The following is an 18519-nucleotide window of genomic DNA, read 5'->3' on the forward strand; positions in this document are numbered from 1 at the left end:
AACTATACAATAGAGACGAGAAATGTATCCCACGATAACATGATACGTCCTAACGCGCTAATTTACAATACGTATTTTACAGTCTGTTAGATACGATAGGAAAATTTGATGAATTAATTCTACATCGCGTATGTATATTGTAATATCAATTTCAGTCCCAGTCAGTTCATATTAATTTGTTAAATACTATTTTAAGAAATAATCTATTCTATCGTAGATTTTATCCAAGCGATATTCGAGGAAATTTTATCGTATAATCGTGGCCTTTCGACACCAGCTTTCGAGCAAGCTATTCGCCAACTTCCGACACCCGCTAGCGCCCATCTGCGATCATCCGGCTGAAGACATAACATAGGACTGCCGGCGACCTCTTCTTCCTATGTACAATAAACAGTAATTAGATATTCCCGACTGTGTATGAACACCGAAAGATCACGTCGTACGAGAAACAAAGGATAAACGAGTCTTTTGTATATGTGCTGTGGGTCACTTACGTTACAATCGTCAGTAGAATAGGCCGGTTCTGTGCAGACGCTATTCACGGACGCGATACTGATGTTTTCGCATTGTTCCATCGCGCTGTGCTTAAGCTGTACCCTTTGTAGTAGATCTCCTGATCAAAGAAGAGGTTTTTCTTAAGAAACAGGGAAACGTTAAATGCATACTTTTTGATCTTTCCTTAATATCAAGCTTTCTCAATTTCTGATGTGTTGTTAATACACTAAGAAGCAAGCAGTGAAATAATGCGACGAGAGCACGGAAAACAGATGACAATTGTATCATTAATTTCTTGATATCAATATCAGTTACAGTTTAACGTTATATATAATTACTGACTATTAATGAATGGGAAGGGAATTTATAATAAATCAGAAATTAAGAATAAGCCTTCTAAGAATACATAAACTTAAACAGATGAATACAATTCTGTAAGCAATCAAAAATATATCTAATATTATCACACTTTTCACAAATGGAGCTTCAGCGTGTCTACTGGTTTCGTTATACAATGGTTATACAATAACAAACAGCTGGTTTTCATCATATCGAGACAATAAATCAGTACCACAACAAGGTACTTACATATTTATAAGGTAATAGTATCTACATAACACTTTGAGATAAAATCAAGAAGATCTTGTCAACGATATTGTGCAACCAGTATCTCACTTTCGCATCCCTCTAATTGTAAGGTCGACGCAACGAATGAGGCAAATAAGCGGCACGCATAATTACGCATTCTTATGTAACCCATCGAAGAAATAAATAACACGACCTTGCTGCATCGAGGTACATTGTTCGATTCCAAGAATTTCGTGCATCACGCTAGTGATTACTCACGATTTCTGGCCCATCCGAGGGTGTTGCAATGAGTAGCATTCATTGGTGGATCCTGATTCGAAGGCAAACATACGGGTCTTACGAAATCCGAAAACATGGTGACAGGTCGATCGAGTTTCAATAGGACAGTCGTACTCCCTTCTACCGGAGATTTAATCATACCCACGATTCTACGTTCTTGTTGCCACGGCGACGTGCTCGAGAGGCGCACAGTACCCATTCTTGCGGACCATTCTGCCTTTGGCTGACTGTAATTGAGTTATTATATAAGAAGAAATTGTTAACGGATTGCTACAGCAGAACTTTGGTTATAATAATGCCACGCGTTATTCGTATAATCAAATAACTCCGCCTTCGTATGAATATCCTGGACGAACATACGAGAAAGAAGTACAATTTTCTAGATTCTAGTGTATCTTAATGTAACGCGGTTAAAAAGAAGGACAGCCTATTCTGCTGTTAACGTAAGACCTTTTTATATAAGACGTACACCATATTTTTTAAACTATTTTATAAATCTTTATATCAAACACGAATTAAAAAAGTTTTGAATAAAACCGTAACTTGTTTCCCAGTCTTTCTCGCAAGAAATCATCCCTTGTATTTCCACTGAGCCATTGAAAATCAAATAGCCGATTATAACGTTACAAATACTTCAACCTCTTAATGGAGTATGTAGGAATAGCGGAACGTACCCTTGAAAACAGGACGCCGTTGTAATCAACCAATTTTCCGCCACGAGCGTAGCATCGCATACGTGTACATCTTCCTTGAACAGAGCCACGTGCCAAGGCCAGTCTCCTGGCTCGGCCATTTTATTAAGTCCCCGGCTACCGCTCTTTGCATGTAGAGATTGTACACCGCACTCTAAACGTAAGTTATATTTTATACATTAGCGTGAACTTGAGGAAAATAACAGCTCTTACAACGTACCCAATTCAGAGCATCGGACGTACATGACTTCCTTGCTCGGACAGGGTGCTCTAACAAACGTAATCTCTGTTGCCGATGGATCCTCCATATGTACGTATTGAACATCCTCTTCGTCGTCGATTCGAACTTCCACGGACTTTACCCCTCTGTGAGTAAAGTAAGAAGCTTCGATTAAATTAAATTCAATTTCTCAACACATTTCGCTCGATATCAGAAAAATGTCACTCGCATCTCTCTGGTTCCAGCGTCTTAAATTACAGCTCGCTTGTGTACATTGCAAAAGACAAAGCACGGGGCATTATACTCACGTGTAAGTCAGTAAACTGCACAGGGAGCTGGCGGCAGTTTGAAGAACGGTTTCCATTTCCGTTCCTGGCAGTGTCGCGTTCAGATTTGCGGTGCAAAGCTTTCCGATAGTACCCTTCTCGTTGAACACCACGTACCCTTCGCTGTTATACTTTGCGGCAAACGGTGTATCCGAAGGTTGTGATTTCACGGATCGAATACTTGGTGCTAGGGATACTGGAGAATATATGGTGTCAAGAACGAGTATGCGATGCATGACGCCGAACGATGTTATAGGTGGAAACGATATACATGGCGAGGTCGTAAAAAACGCGGCTGTCGTCAATGAGCGATAATAAGATTTTTATCGAATTACAAATGTCGCAATTATTAATAAATCACGTATATTTTATTGTTTATTAAATTCTCGTCTTTCGAACGTCACTCAGCTATCAGTCTTACGATCTCGTACATGATCTTTACACGATACATCAAAAATATTTCTCTTTAACGCATTAACATTTATTTCTCTAGTTCTTTTAATCATATAAAGAAAATAAGTATTTGTATATATGTGTGATCCAGTGTAAAGTCACCAGAAACGTATCTCAAAATTAAGATATATTTAGCTATTGACGTGTTTAACTCTGTCATTTATTAGCACTTGAAGAGAACAAATTATAAAAATGTACCCTTTAGCACTTTATTATCGATCGTTGTTAAACCGTGCACGCGAGTATTTGATTACGCGAATGGCATAAGAAATTCTTATGTTCTGCCAACGTTATCAACCAGTTGGGTCGGTTCTTGAAACTCATAAACTTTAACTTCGGCCCGATTTTACGATCTCTCTATGTCGCTTCCACTGACCATACATACGACAATCTTTCTCGTCGCTGCCGTTGGCGCAGTCCGCTTTTCCATCGCATCTCTTGCTACGTGGAATGCAAGTTCTACCTACACCGCAATGCATATGACCGTCGCGACAATAAGCGCAATTTTTCTCGTCGGAAAGGTCAGGGCAATCGATCACGCCGTCGCAAATTCTCGGTGACAATGCTTTCGCTTGAAGTGCTTGCACGCATCCTACGATAACGATTATGCGGTAATTACAAAGGTCCGTGACACTTGATAATTTCCGCGTTGCTCGGCAAGCAAAAGGTTACGATCGTTCACCTGGCTTTGCTCTGCAACCACCTTGGTCCGCGTATTCCGGGAAATTCGAACAATCCAGTAGGCGTTTAATTCTGTCCGGAAGTCGGCTGCCGCATCCGCTCCAGAATTCTCTGCAGAAACTTCTACACGGCAGCTGTAGCAGGTCTTCCGGTTGGTTCGATACGCAGGCTGGTTGCAATACTTGGCACACGAAGTCGTACGCTAATCGGTAACATTCCGCATCCACTAGCTCCCTGTGACGGAAAATTCGTATTAACAACGATCGAGTAAAGTGATTGTTGCACACTGGATCACCAGAATTTCTTGATTATTTTTCTTTTAGTAAAGTAAGAAATAGATTAAGAATGAAATATCGGAAGAATGGATATATTATTCCTGCTTTTTCGAATTCTAAAATATCCTTTTCCATTTTACGTATTAATGGCATCGTTTCGGACAATTTAACTTAACTAAGTCTATGTAAAAGCAAGAGAACTGTCATCTTCATGTCTTATCTTTAAGAGGTAACAATGCATCGCCTCTGCCATATTTGCTCTATTTGGGAAATTTTGCTTGATATTCACCTGAAAGCGATCACGTCCTCCTCCACGTCAGTCAATGAACGGTGTCCCAATATATTCGGGTACGAAGTAACGTTGTATGGGAGATGTTTGCAGTAAGATAAATCCAAACTGGTGCATCTTCTAGGAGGCGGTGGTGTAGTGGTTGGTGGTGGCGTCGAAACTGTCGTTTGTTGAGCCACTTGAGCGTTCAGAGCTGTCAAGCTCTCCTGAACTTCGAGGCTCTGCGAGTCGATCGTTAGATTCGTTAAATATTTCGAGGTTTTAGGATCGATCTCCCGCGTAAGAATTTCCACGACATCGGCAGTGCTGATTGTCTGGTATCGTGGATCGAATCGAATCTCGAAATGTACCGCCAAATTCTCACCTTCGGATCTGTACAGTTTATTTGCGACAAATGGTTGCCGGTTAGAAAAATATGGATAGTGTGAAATCACGAGAAAGTCTGGAGATAGCTGGGTTTCTCTTGTTCGCGAGATCGGTACAATTTCAAGGAAGATAACTCGGCTTTCGATGTTTCAATATGAAAATAACGATTCGGATTCGAGCAAATCAGCGGCTTTCTTCGAATTACAATCTCGTTTTCGAATGAAATGTATCAATTTTAATGGATCTATGACATCATTCGAAAAGTGAATTTCTCTTCGTAATTGCTCTTTCGATTGTCTGTTTTAAAGATATCAAAGTCTAAACTAATAAACCGGTGTATAAATGATAAAGGCTAATCTTCCTTAATCATCGCAAACCGATAAATTTGTATTCTTGTTCGTAGGCAGAGAAATTTCTTAAATTAAACTTTCCTCCGTGAGTTCAGTTTTTAATATTAATTTTAATAGAAGGTTAAATTACCGTTTCGATGTTTGAAACATGTAAACCTACGATCGTGCTATTATATCTTGCTTCGAGTATACTTACCCATCGAGCGCCAATATCTCCACAGCGAGGAAAGAGATTCTCAGCCAGCTGCGGCGGAAGATAAGATTAAGTCGATCGCGATACTCCCGTGCTCGTATTCGAAAGGCTTCGGTAGAGGGGTCGGCCAATTCCGAAACGAAGGAATCGCCTTCGATCACTCGGAATGTCGCCAAGAAAATCTGATCACCCGGGGGATCCGATGTCAGGAACGTGTCTGAAAGCACACAGGTTAAACGCTACCGAATGATATCGCAAACTCGAACAACTATTTCAACTTGTTAAGGGCCAAGAGTTAACGCAACATTTTATTTCCAAATATTCAGACTTTGGACTGTCGAGTTTCCAAATTTTCGAATTTAAACGATGATGGTAATTTTATAATTGAGATACATCTTATTAAAAATATGATACTCTTGAACGATAGGGCATAATTACATTATGTGTAACTTTACATGTGAAACCTTGCAGTTTCCCGTAAATATCAATAATTTACATTGTGAAGTACAGGGTAGCGATTAATCGATGTCACGGAGCTGTCCTTAAGAACGAAACGAAAACCGGCTGTTATCTACAATGTCGATAATTATCGATCGATTTCATTTACCGTAATTGACAGTTACCCGAGGGCGCGGGAAAAGGGAAATAAACAGATTTCACTGCGGGATAATCGGCCGATTTCCATCTTGCGACCATCAGATTGCTAAATGATACTTTCTAATACTCCATCTTGAAACAACGCGTTCTCTCGAACGTGATAGCAATGAGACGTGTTTGTATAAACGCGGCGTCAGCCGTTCTTCTATATTAAAAACCGCTATCAATTTTTCCTAGTTAATATTCGACCGATACCGTAAACATAAACTAAAGTATCGAGGGCAATCGGCCACCAACAGCAATACGGCTGGAGGCTCACCTTTCACCGTGCCTTTGGTCGATTATTTTTACTCCACAGAGATTATTTTTTCGCTCGGCGATACAGTTTCTCGCGGCAAGCGAGCGATCTTCTGCGGCTTGTGGCTCTATCGCCCAAGCAACGTCAACAGCAATAGCATCGTTTTCATTATACTCAGAAACAGATTTCTAGTATAATAAATACAATGACGTACGAAATTTTTTGAAATTCCATCGATACTACAACGACACACGACTATCAGGATCGAATCGATAAATTTTGCAACCAATCTGAAACTGTATATAGAAGCTATAAGATAGTTATAAGTACGATAAAAGTTTGCTACGGTAAATAAGTGTTCGAATAGTTTCGTGAGTCACTGGATGAGTTTGACAGTCTGTACCACGTCGTTTCGCGATTCCTTGAACGCGAAATACTTTCGAAAGGAGAATTCGGTTAGTATGATGAAGCATCGAAATGATTCAAGGACACGGATCCCCCCTTTGAGGTCGAATGTTGGAGGGGTGACAGGCAGGACGGCTCGACAACTCGGTCAGACCGTTAGCTTCGCTACTTTCAAGGCCTCTTTGCTGGACCTCCACGCGATCGTGCATCTTCTTCGACCTTTGCCTCTCTTTGCCCGTATACTACAAGAATTATAGAGCGCAGGCCTTACGCTTCGTCACGACTGTATTCGCTTTCCTTTCTCGTAAATCGGTTCCCGTCCGAGAATTCTAGTAACTTCATCGAAGGATACGTAGATCGTTGGCGAATAAAAGATCCGATCTGTGTACGTAAACGTATTTTCTCGGTAACTCGGTCGGACCGTTATGTTTGCACGCTGAAAGACCTCAATGGGCTCTGGCCGCATCATCCTCTCCCTCTTTTTGTTCGGTTTTCTTCGGTTACCAAAGGATACGCACGTCCAGATCGTAGCAACGATTCCTCGACAAGATACAGCCAGGTACACCTGCTCATAGGCATTAGAACACCTGCTGGGTTCGTACGAAACACGATAGTACAATCAGATTATCAGGCAAGCGTAGCAGACCGATCGGAATTTTGGATTTATACCAGATAATGGTAAAGTTAACAATTGAAAGTAAAAGCAAAATATACGATAAAAGTTGGGCAAACGTTGCAAGAGTTGTAGACAAAAAAAAGTAATAAATCGATATTTGCACGATTATTCGCGCTGCATACTAACTCTTTGCTAAATACAGAAATGTTGTAATGAATATTATATAATTTCTATATACATTTGCAGACAGTCGTGTCGCGTTACAATGCTAACAAAATTTGAAAACCTTTCACATAACACGTACAATGCGAACATAAAAGTTTTCCATGATAAATATTCGCACGCAGTTCCCACTAAGCCAATGTATATTATTCGTCTGTACCAAGGCAGCTATTCAAACGCTTAAACAATCTAGAAATTTCGCCACTTTAGAGACCATCTGTCGCGTAAAATACTATAACTTGAATCTTTAAATCCACCTGTTCCACCGTCAAACCTTCCCTTCATTAGGATTCGCCGTTATCTACGTATGAATATTAACAACGAATCTGCACCAATTAGACGAAGACTCTTCTCTGACGCATGCTACGCTTCGTTTGCTTCTTCATCGTACGATCGAAAGCAATTTCAAGGTGAAGTACACGTATCCGTAAAGCGGAACGTACGCAAGTTCTTGCAAACGAGGAGAGACGATCACACTTTACGCTTGACAAAATGTTCGTACAGCGTGAAGAGTTCGTCCGTCTTGCGAAACAAGCGTCATGCATTTCGAAGTAGTTTCACGTCCACCAGAGCGTCGGTTAACCGTGCAGTAATTTCATTTACGGCATCGGTCGTATCGCGTATAAGTCCGCGGAGAAAGCGTACGAACGAAACCTTCCGCGCACTTCGAATTCCTTGGCTGAGTGATCTTCGTACTCGCTCGTGCTGCACCTTCTGTGCTTGACAAACAGCAACTAAGAATTATTAAGCCTCTAAGCCGGCATATTTACGAAACACAGCATAAATTAGCAGAAGAAACGACATAATCTTGAAAAGCATCGATAATCACAACGACAGCTAACAAGATTTATGTTACATATCGGATATATTTTAATCGAAGATATAATATAAGAGATGGACGAAAAACGCTGGCGGAGAATTATTATACATATTATATATTTAACTTTCTTCTTCGGTCTGATTCATAATTAACGACGGAATAAAATTTCATGAGTATTGGCTGAGCAAATTTAAATTTAGGCAAACACACCGTTTCCAGCAACTTGATACAGAGCTCCTATTTTACGTAAATAGTTCGAAACTCGAGTGTTATACTTACAGCCAAGATATATGGAGACTCCAGAGAAGAGGAGGAAAAGCAAGAATGCGGCTAACACGCAGCATCCGCAACGATACTGTCCACCGAGCTTCCTCGTAAATCGAATGTCACTGTCCGACGACAGGATCGAACTCGGGGTTCCTGCACGGCTGAATCTTCTCGTGCTTACCGTGCTTACCGATATCTGAAAAAGAAAGGTCGATTCGTCGCTGCTAGCGTGAAAAAAGATGGAAAAGGTTATAAGAGAAAGCTCGATTAACCCTGTGTACTCGGGGAATTTTTAACATTCCTTTTCGTCGATTACGAAAGAAGAGAGAATTTTAGATTTTAAGCTTCCACGATGACTATCGAACGACGTATTTATAGTTCTTGCCGTCTAACAATCATCGTAGCTACTCGTGACGAGTATTTTGATTTCTAAGGACCAACATGCAACCGACGTCTGTAACTGCCAAACCTTGCAAAGCTATTTTATCACTCGACGAGCATAGTTTCGGATTCAATCCGGAATTCATGTATAATAACTTTATAAATTAGATATGCAAGGTGTACCGTGATATGATATGATACGAGGCCCACTTCGAGAATAGACAGATTAAAGGAATAAAAAGAACGCGGAATTCTTTGATACGACGATTGCTAATTTGCATGGAGACCGAGGATATCTCGAGCACTTTCTACGAAGGCGAGCAATTGCGGATCATTGAAATACAAAAATGGCTATAAATTTGAAACTAGATCATACGGGACACGCGTGCATATGAATATTTTTCATTGCTTTTCCCGCATCCCGTTCGCGCCAGAAGTGGCTTCCATCATCTTATAACACATCCTGTATTTACGCCCCAAAAAATTTCTACCAAAATAAATTGCATTCCGAATGCAAAGAGTTGAAATTTTAATATGTATGTCGCTGGCACTGCTTTTCTCGCTTAGAGAAACGTTGGGAATTCATCGTACCCCTCCTTTCTTCTCTCGCTAGATTGGATTAGACACGACAGAGCAGGGATTACTAAGATTTCTTGGCGAGGCACGATTCGCATTAACAATTCTCCTACTTCCGCTTACGGACTACGCGAAAGAATTCCTACCGAAGCGATTTTTATCGTGTTAATTAGAGATAATGAACGTCGCTTAACCTGTCAGTCGGGATAATCTTCATCTAGATATTTCTACAATTATGAAACTAAAATATAACAAATTAACTTCAAGTTGATCGATTTTAATTCTTCCAGATACGACGTAATTAGAGCGAGGATGCGTGCGAAGGATCGGTGTCTCTATGAATATGATCAAAGAAATACTTATATGTGGAATCTGAGCAGAAATTCGTTTATCTACTAACGCATCGAGCTAATTTTTACACCTAGTAATTTAAGACGCTAGTAAGCATGTCACGGTGTAAATGGCAGGGTAATCATCGTGCTAATTATCGAAATATTATTAAGCGTTACGTAACCGCGTTTCATGCGCTCGGTCAGATCCCAGTTGCGTGCGATTTTGCGCGTGCATTCAACTAGTGTACAAGTACACGATACACGATATAGTCTTTACACGCTACGGAGTCAGTCACGAAAGTCTACGTATACCTATCGGACCTTGTATCTGTCTTATGGAAGAAATTAAAAACTCGCAACCGCAAAATTATTTATACCTTCGTACCAACAGGATTATTAATACATTTCTAGAAGGAATGAAACGAATTAAAAGATTTAACTGTAAGATTTAAGAATCTTGGGATAAAATTACACTACAAGTTACAAAATCTCTAATTTGTTCAACACGTCGTTGACATAACAGAACATTATCGCCGCTTATGTAGGCCACCTAGGCGATATTAATAACTATCTTAATTATCGTAATCAATGTTAAGTCTACTACTTTTACGAACATTTTCACGTATAACAACTTTACGTATATGATTTTTCTAACGCATTACATTTCATATCTTTCGACTTGCTTTTCTCAATAAAAGATCCTATTACTTTTTAACGATATGTGTCTTGATGTACCTTGATGTAATATTTTGTATTTAAGGGATATGTTATATTCCCTATTTATCATTTATAGTAAAAGCGTAGGTTTTCGTGACTGACGTGTATCGTGCACAGTGTACGATCATCGGTAGAACAATCCACATTCAGCGTCGGGAGCAATGAGCTTATCTTCTGTGACGTGCGCGCTAACTGTGTAAGCGGCCGTGTAATCGTCCCGCCACCGATGCGCGTACACATTCGTCACCAACACAAGCGCGATTCGCGTGCACTCGCGCGAATACTCGGCGCGCCACAAACGGGCCTACGCCCTCGTTCAAATGTTACGCTTGGCACACGCTCCGTACCAAAGAACCGGCGAATCGTACCTTTTCTGCCGATGCCAAGTTTCGATGCTCCTTTCGACGCGCTCCGACCATCGCACAAATACTAAACTGCTCTCCTACGATGTCTTACTTGATCATCTTGAAACGGAGCGAAACTAAAGTTTTATCGTGCGTGACGCGCTTGTCTTTTTTTCATTCAATTAAAAGAACTCTAGTTATCGTTCTGTAACAGCTTGTACGACACGTATATATTTGCCTAATTGTTTGAGTATTCGTACAGTTCCAAAAACCGTCCTCCCAAAAGTAGAAAAATGACAAGACTAATGCAGTTATCAATAAATGACGTCGCCCATTCGCAGTAACCGTGTTTCGCGATTGACGATCGTTTCTAAAGGATTGAAAAGCAAAGAACGTATCTGGAAACACGAAAAAATTCCAGATAGAACATTTTAACCGAGTACGATAGAATCCCATTTATTGAAAGGAAACTTTAAACTACAGGTGCTAACAACACCCGTGTGCTTCTGTCGCAAATCGACTAAGGCATTTTGACGCTTACAGCGTTAGTTCCACTCAAACTCGAACGTAGTGTGAGCGAATTCCAGTGTAGTCCGAAAGCCAAACGTGTTCCCTTGCCTCGCAAATCGAATACCAAAGTTTTGAGTTTTCCTTCTCTTTCGTCGCGCCTACGCCCGATTGCGTAAAATCCATCCTCTCGTCTCGATTATTTCTAAGGAAACCGCGACTCACAGGTTGCAACGATCGGCAGAAGCGAAGAAGTATATCTGGCAGCGTTCGAAGGAAACGGGGATTTTGTTCGCGTGTTACGTAAGAAACAGCGATCGAGGGGTGTATTTGGCGAACAATAGCGCGCAGAGATATTACGAAAGTCGAATGAAAGTTTGAGCACGGAACCTTTGTATTCTTCGAACCTAATTCGATAATAGCCTTCGATCAGGGTTTTCGTAGGAAATGCTCATTTAATAAAGCAACGTTTCGCAATAAGGCTTATACCTTTTGTGCTAATCGAGCATGATCAATCATGGAAGATACGTGGCTGTAAAATTATACCGTGGCAAACGAAAATTCTCTAGCGGACGCGTTCACTGTTGGTTGGTAAAAGTAATTCTTTCCTTGGCGATGCAATACAGCGAAAAGGTCAAGAGACTCGATCTTTTCTCGCTAAAGGAACGGCAACTTCTGACGAAAGGCAACCCATGATCCGCGACGAAACAACGAGAAAGATTAAAAGAAAGATAAGTGGCATAAACACGTTGGAAGTTCGATATAATTGGAGTATTGGAACACAGACACCGTATCGATGTCAATTTACGAATTTTAATTCTATATCGTACTGTGCCGAGGACGTGTGCTACAGTCTACGAGTATGCAAATATTTGCTCATTTCTGATATCTTACATTACAAAATTACGGATAAATGTTCATCGTGAAGGTATCTAGCGATTACAATTATAATTGGAGAATTTGCTTCGCGAGATAAGAAGTTACACAGATCCGAAACGATCTAAAGAGTATCGTTTTATACGGATTTCCCGCACTTAGGCATCAAATTGTTCGAGTATCTTCGACATGTATCGCTGTCGATGATTTCGCCATCCGGTTAATCGAATGCTTAGCGGCGAGAATGGTCAATTGAAATTTGAGCGCATCAGGTGTGGAAAGTAGAATTCAGTGTCGGTAAACGACGAGGCCCAGAGAGATCGGTCGAAGAGATTAAAATGCGCTCGGACTAGTTGAGAAGGCTTCCGTTAATGGACACGGTCGATGACTTTAAGACCGAGAAAAATCAAGAGCTGACGGAGCACGTTAGAAAAGCGCTTTCCATTGGCGATGTTTTCGTGAAAGTCAGTTCGATCATTCTTGTTCCGCTAGGATAGAGTCGAACGATAATCGTCCAACCGTAAGAATAGATCGTCAGATCGGTTTTTCTTTGTCGATTTTCGCCGTTGGCGTCAGCCAAGCCGACGCTTTCAAATTATTGCAAAATCAAAGATAAGCGTGAAATCCGAACGATGCGTATATATTTCTCGTTCCAATCTTTTAGCCTGGATATGCAAAAAGGTAAAGAATCTGCCGCAGAGTTTTTCTATTATAACGTTGAAAGTGCGATAAAAATATGAACAATACGCGACAACAAGTTATGGACGGTACTACGTACTCTTCTACCACTTTCTTACGATTGAAGCGTAGTCGCACGAATTTCTCTAAATTCGAGATAAAGGTAGACGTCAATCGAACGACTGTCTGTCGCAGAAAGAAAGAAACGGTGTCATCGACCCACGGAAAGAATCTACCAAGTTTCATTGGCTCGCCCGGTTCCTCGTGACTTTCTTGACCGTTATTACCGTTATTCCAAACGTCGGACTACCTTTCCAAAAGAGCAAGAATCTAGGAACGAGTTCTGCTTGCTTGAAATTACAATCGGCTAGCGGTGTGCCGGTACACGGAGCACGTGCGTGCACCTAACCATAACAGACCAATAGTTAAATGCAGAGCAATCGTTATCGCCTTAAAGCGACTCTTATCTACTAACGACAATCGTTTTCTCTCGTTTTCTCCGGGCGGGGAGGAAGGTCTGGCGCCTTTCGTAACCTCCGCCTTCTTCCACTTTACGATATCGATAGAGTTTATTGGATATTGACCCGCCAAGTCCTATTAACCCTTCTATATTAATCACTTTCATCAGCAGTTCCAAATGCCTACTTTATAGCGATGAACCAAGAACAATACGAAAAGACCTGTGTGTGACGAATAAACTCGCTTCAAAAATAAATTTGTCTAAATATATCGTTCAAAGGGGACAGAACATGGTAAATTTACCTTCTGTCTGTTACAGAAAAGCAACTTAAACTTGGAAAACAAGCAACCACATTAATATAATGGTAACATAGACACCCGTGATTCAGCCAAATTTGAAAAGCATAGACTCGGCATAATTTTTAATTCTTTTCCATTTGTCACGGAATCGGGTGTCTTAAAATAGGTGTCAGCGATGTCGGAAAAGTTTTAAAAATGAATCCAGCAGTTTGTTTAGAAGTTATTACAGTTACTACGAGACGTATTGTGCCATTAGCCTCGAAAGGGTCAAGTAACGAAAAGTGAGCGTTAAGCGCGTAGGTTTTAATGGGGAATTCTCTGAAAACCATCACGCAGCACGTGACAAATGTCATTCGTACAACTCGAGCGGAATACCAATCGACAGATTGGGTGCTACTAGCGGAGTAACGGTATATCGAGAAGAGAGGAGATGTCGGCTTAACCCAAGGTAACCGAACCCAGCTAACACATCGTTCTTTGTTTCAGTCAACCTAGTTCTCCATCGAGTGCGTAGGTATTCGGCATCATACGCCGCATCATTCGGGGTCAATGGAGAACAAGGTCGATGAGTCTGCGGAGAAACGACGCATTGCAGGACGCTCCTCCGATATTAACGCAAAAATTACCCAGCCAATCAAATCGTCGTTTTTACATTGTGGATTTTTATGCATTTATACGAAATTTAAAAGTGCAAATTTCCACGAAATACACGTAATACGAAAAATATCCAAGGTATAACGTTTCTAATAATATTTGTTGAGTAAAAGAGTTCTCGATTAAAGTTCCATGTTCTCTTTTTTAACTATATTTACAAAAATATGAATTTACATAAAAATCCAGTCCAAAGGCGATAACCATGCCATGTCACGCGTCTTATAAAATCTTTTGCGTAATACATAGTATACCCGGAAAAGATTTCTATAAACGTTGAGAGTTAATTCTAAGTAAGTATGTATATTGTATCTATGATCAAATATTAAATATCAAATATTAGTATTAATATATTGCCACGTATTAAAAATCGATAGTTCTGGTGTTAACAACGCGATCTTCCCGATAGAAGAATAACAGCGATAAAAGTTCTTTTCGTTCCTTTTTGCACCTCGCCGTTCCGCCTGAAGGGTGATTCGGCCGTTTGCGCAAGTTATCAGTTTGCCGCAGCGTGCGCAAGTAATTCAGTTAATGAGCACGTGCAACGTAACCGCAAAAATAATTCACGTAGCTTTAGCTTACGATTTCTTCGCGGATCGCGTTTGCAGTCTGCTATTTTAAAGCGTGTTAATGCCATTCCGAAAGTTTCTACCGGGGAGGAAACATCGTTCCGCGTTACACTTTCGTTCGAGACAATGGGCATTTTTGTCGACCGTTCATCGTTTCTCATCGATTTTACGTTTTCTTTTCACGTACGATTTCACACGGGGACCAGCTAGTTAATTAACCGCGAGACTCGAGTAAGATGGTAACGAGGAAAGCGCGTACAGGGGGAAAGTGCGCCACATTCGTCTCACCTTCGAATCCCACGAGCTCTTACGCTTGTGCTCCATCGCGACGGTCATCTTTCAGCCGTAGAAACGATTCCTTTCAGCTTCATCAACGTTTCTTCGGTATATTTGCCGCGTGAAGGCGCGCCAACGTCATCGTAAAACTGAATTTCGTTTCGTTTCGTTAGCCTTTGCCGACTATCCCCCGAATATCGATTTACGCTCTTAGTTTCTATGCACTGTACCAAATACCTCCGATAATCGTCCGTTCTTTGCGAGGCAACAACCTTTATCCGACGAGATTAGTTCCATGTACTTGCGCTTCCACGCTTTGTCCTCTTCTTCTTCCGGTTCAATATCGTTCGCTTCTTGATACCTATGCAAAAAAAGTCAGCAATTACAATAGAACGAAACACGCGCGCGTACAAACACGAACATACGCGTGCACGTATACACAAACTCGAGTATTTAAGACGCGCCGTCGACTGCTATTAGAAATACCAGCAGCGAAGAAATTAGCGCACTTGGCGCAAAATTACGCGATATCCGAAAATTTTATCCGATAGAATGCACTTGACACTGTCGCGTTGCGCCTTTATTAGTTTCTTTAATTTTTACCACGTACAGTCGGTCTTCACAGATTTCAGATAATTCACTTTCTTCTATCAATTTTTTAATCGTTATCTTCTTCCGTAACGTGCCTGTTAATAACGCGATGCAAAATATCGGCCAGCGCTATCTAACACAGGTGCGCGGGAATGATCATAGACAGCTGTCATGAGAAATTCGGACTCGATTTCCCAGACGAATAAAGTCGAAAATTAGCGAGCGATTTTTTATTCTCTTTTTACGTTCGATTGCATAAACGGATCGATAGTCGAGACTGGCGAGGAACAATTTCTTCGATCGAGTCGGAGCCGACTACGAGCCAAGGAGACTGTGTCGAACGAAACAAGACTGCCAGGGGAACGGAGGCCCGCTGGTTAGATCGCTCCTTCGCTCCTGGATGCACTTTCACGTCATTACCGGTTCTGCACGACACGATACGACACGACGCAACGCGACGTTTTTCGAAGCTTCGCTAGAAAACAGAATAACCGAATCGCCTATGATTTTGTGCGAGATGGTAGCCCATAGATCGCGAATTTTTATACGTTTATGGGAGATTCAAAGATTCAAAAATGCATTGGAACACGTGTAGGAAAATATGTACGAAGGCCACGAGTGGGAAATATGACAAATCACATTTCTCATCTGTTATAGAATTTTTTGAAAAACTCGATTACGCGTCGAAATGTTTCAAAGAACGCAGCAGGGTTGATTAATATTAGTCCGCGTGATTTACGCTAAAAAATGTCTTAAATTTCATACGACGTGTTAACTATAAACGCTGGAATAATTAACAAGTGGAGCTTTGATGGCATTGGAAAGAATATAAATTTGCATAAATATCCGCAGTCGAATTGTATCAGATAGTCGTGGCGTCGGTTTATTTTGATAAATAAGACGCGCAATATCTAAGAGTCCAGCGAAACGGTGGTCTATGTTAAATTTCATGCCACGTTCGAATGTGAGAGGTTGTAAAAAAAAAGAAATCTAACGAATATTTTTAGCTTTAACCTGTTCCCAAGGAATTTGGCTGCGCTCGAAACTGCTCGTTCGGATTAACTTTTCAAGGGTAACTACTTAAATCCTGAATTCCGTGGAACAACATTGGCTACTATCTTTCTTATCCTCGAGACAGCAGATTGTCAATGAACTTAATTCTACGTTATAGTATATCGCATTCTTGACGTATAAGTGGACTATCGAATTTCAAGGGTAGATCGCGGATGGAAATTAATGCTGTCTTTAAACAGTATCGATTTCGATTACGACTAAGGCCGTACCACCTGCGTTACGCGATTAGGATTAATATGAAAGATAAGTAAACAACGTAAGGAATATATTTCGTAGCATGGCATTTGAAAAAATCGTTTGAGAAATATTCCGAGAACGCGAAGAAAATGAACATTGTAAAAAAATTATTAAATACAATTGTTAAAAAGGGCTGAAAATAAACATTGAAAAATACAAAATAAATCACTGACACAATAATAATACAAAAAGGTAAAAAATACCAAAGGAACACACAAGTAACGTGATTTTTATAGAAATTATTACAAGATGCAGAGTGTACTGAAAACAATTAGAAATAAAAGTACGAAAAGATAAAATATAACGTTAAAAACAAAGATATATATATATATACACGGGGAAGAAAAATAAGAAGATACAAAGATACATATATTTTTAAACGTACCTTTCTTTTTGTAAATCCTCGTGTGCGTAAATCTTTCGCTGATTGATCGTTCAATCTGTATCACTGTTACGAGCCATTCTTTTTATTCGTTTCTTTTCTCACAATCGGATTTTATTTATTCACGAAAATGATCGTACACGTGAGATATACACCAAGATTCATACAGCATCACCGTTTCGTTTCACTGGGAAAAGGTTGGCTGTTATTCGATGACAGCTGTGTCGATCGTACCGGAAACATTTCCCTCTTCGACTGCCGGGAACGTTAAGTTGGCCTTTCACACTCTACGAAGCAACCGTGCGCTCGTCAAGGCGATCCTCTTTCTTCGTATCACAGAAAGAAATAACCGTTAACGCGACAGCCGAACCTTCGGGGAGCGTGGTATACACACGAATGTGCACTCGACAGACTACCGCCACGATTAATGACCCCGGGAAACGTACACGCGCCCTTCTCCTTCACAGAAATGCCTCAAGTATATACGTATACCGTTTACCTGTTGCCCGACTAATTGTTTACAATTAGGTCTATTCTTATAATGTAAACGTATTTAAGTTACGTAAGTATTATAAAATAATGTATAATATAATCATGTATTATGTATAACGTATACTATCAATAATTCATAAAGAGAAATATCTTTGAAACATGTTAAAAAACATTTGATCGTGAAACGGTTGAACGATAACTTTATTAATCTAGCGAGTAGGAAGAAATTGTTTGATCGACACAGTTACGAGAGTCTTCGCTTTCAGAAAATGTACAAACATTTGTTCAAAGTTTACGCTAGTAAGACTGATACACCATACACGTAAATCTTTTCCATACGCGTATAAGTTCTAAATAATTCACTAAATACCGATGGTACACGTTCGCTCGTTCACCTACATATATGCTCGTTATGGACTAGTTTGATGGACGATCGGTAACTTGAGCTCGATCCGATGGTTAGAAACTACCAGATACCTAAACGAGAAATTCATTTACGACTAACTTATACGGCTTAAATCTACCTCACACGTACTACTTAACTCGCATATACTATGTTAACAAACAACTCGACGTATCCCAAAAGGACTTTAACCATCTTGTTACGTTACGCTTTCTGATAAATTCCAATCGAAAGGAAAATAC

At 40.4% G+C, this 18519-nt stretch overlaps 1 protein-coding gene across 8 annotated transcripts; it reads right to left on the reverse strand.

Moving 5' to 3' along the window:
• Nucleotides 1-113: 113 nt before the first annotated feature.
• LOC126922691 (atrial natriuretic peptide-converting enzyme) lies at nt 114-18397 on the reverse strand. Of its 8 annotated transcripts, none has more exons than XM_050735496.1 (13): nt 17386-18397; nt 15336-15459; nt 8445-8628; nt 5211-5424; nt 4299-4670; nt 3736-3968; nt 3439-3645; nt 2583-2796; nt 2275-2420; nt 2037-2208; nt 1342-1589; nt 495-613; nt 114-377 (listed from the first exon to the last, which is right to left on the reverse strand). In XM_050735496.1, exons 2-13 carry the CDS (start codon nt 15393-15395, stop codon nt 204-206), a joined length of 2343 nt encoding a protein of 780 aa, XP_050591453.1. In that variant the 5' UTR covers nt 15396-15459; nt 17386-18397; the 3' UTR covers nt 114-203. The 8 variants fall into 8 exon arrangements, with proteins under 8 accessions (XP_050591453.1, XP_050591456.1, XP_050591454.1 ...); XM_050735499.1 differs by lacking the exon at nt 17386-18397 and adding an exon at nt 15935-17063; XM_050735497.1 differs by lacking the exon at nt 17386-18397 and adding an exon at nt 15702-17063.
• Nucleotides 18398-18519: the final 122 nt, after the last annotated feature.

Source organism: Bombus affinis, chromosome 12 (genome assembly GCF_024516045.1).
Source record: "Bombus affinis isolate iyBomAffi1 chromosome 12, iyBomAffi1.2, whole genome shotgun sequence".
Classification (NCBI taxonomy): Eukaryota; Metazoa; Arthropoda; class Insecta; order Hymenoptera; family Apidae; genus Bombus; species Bombus affinis.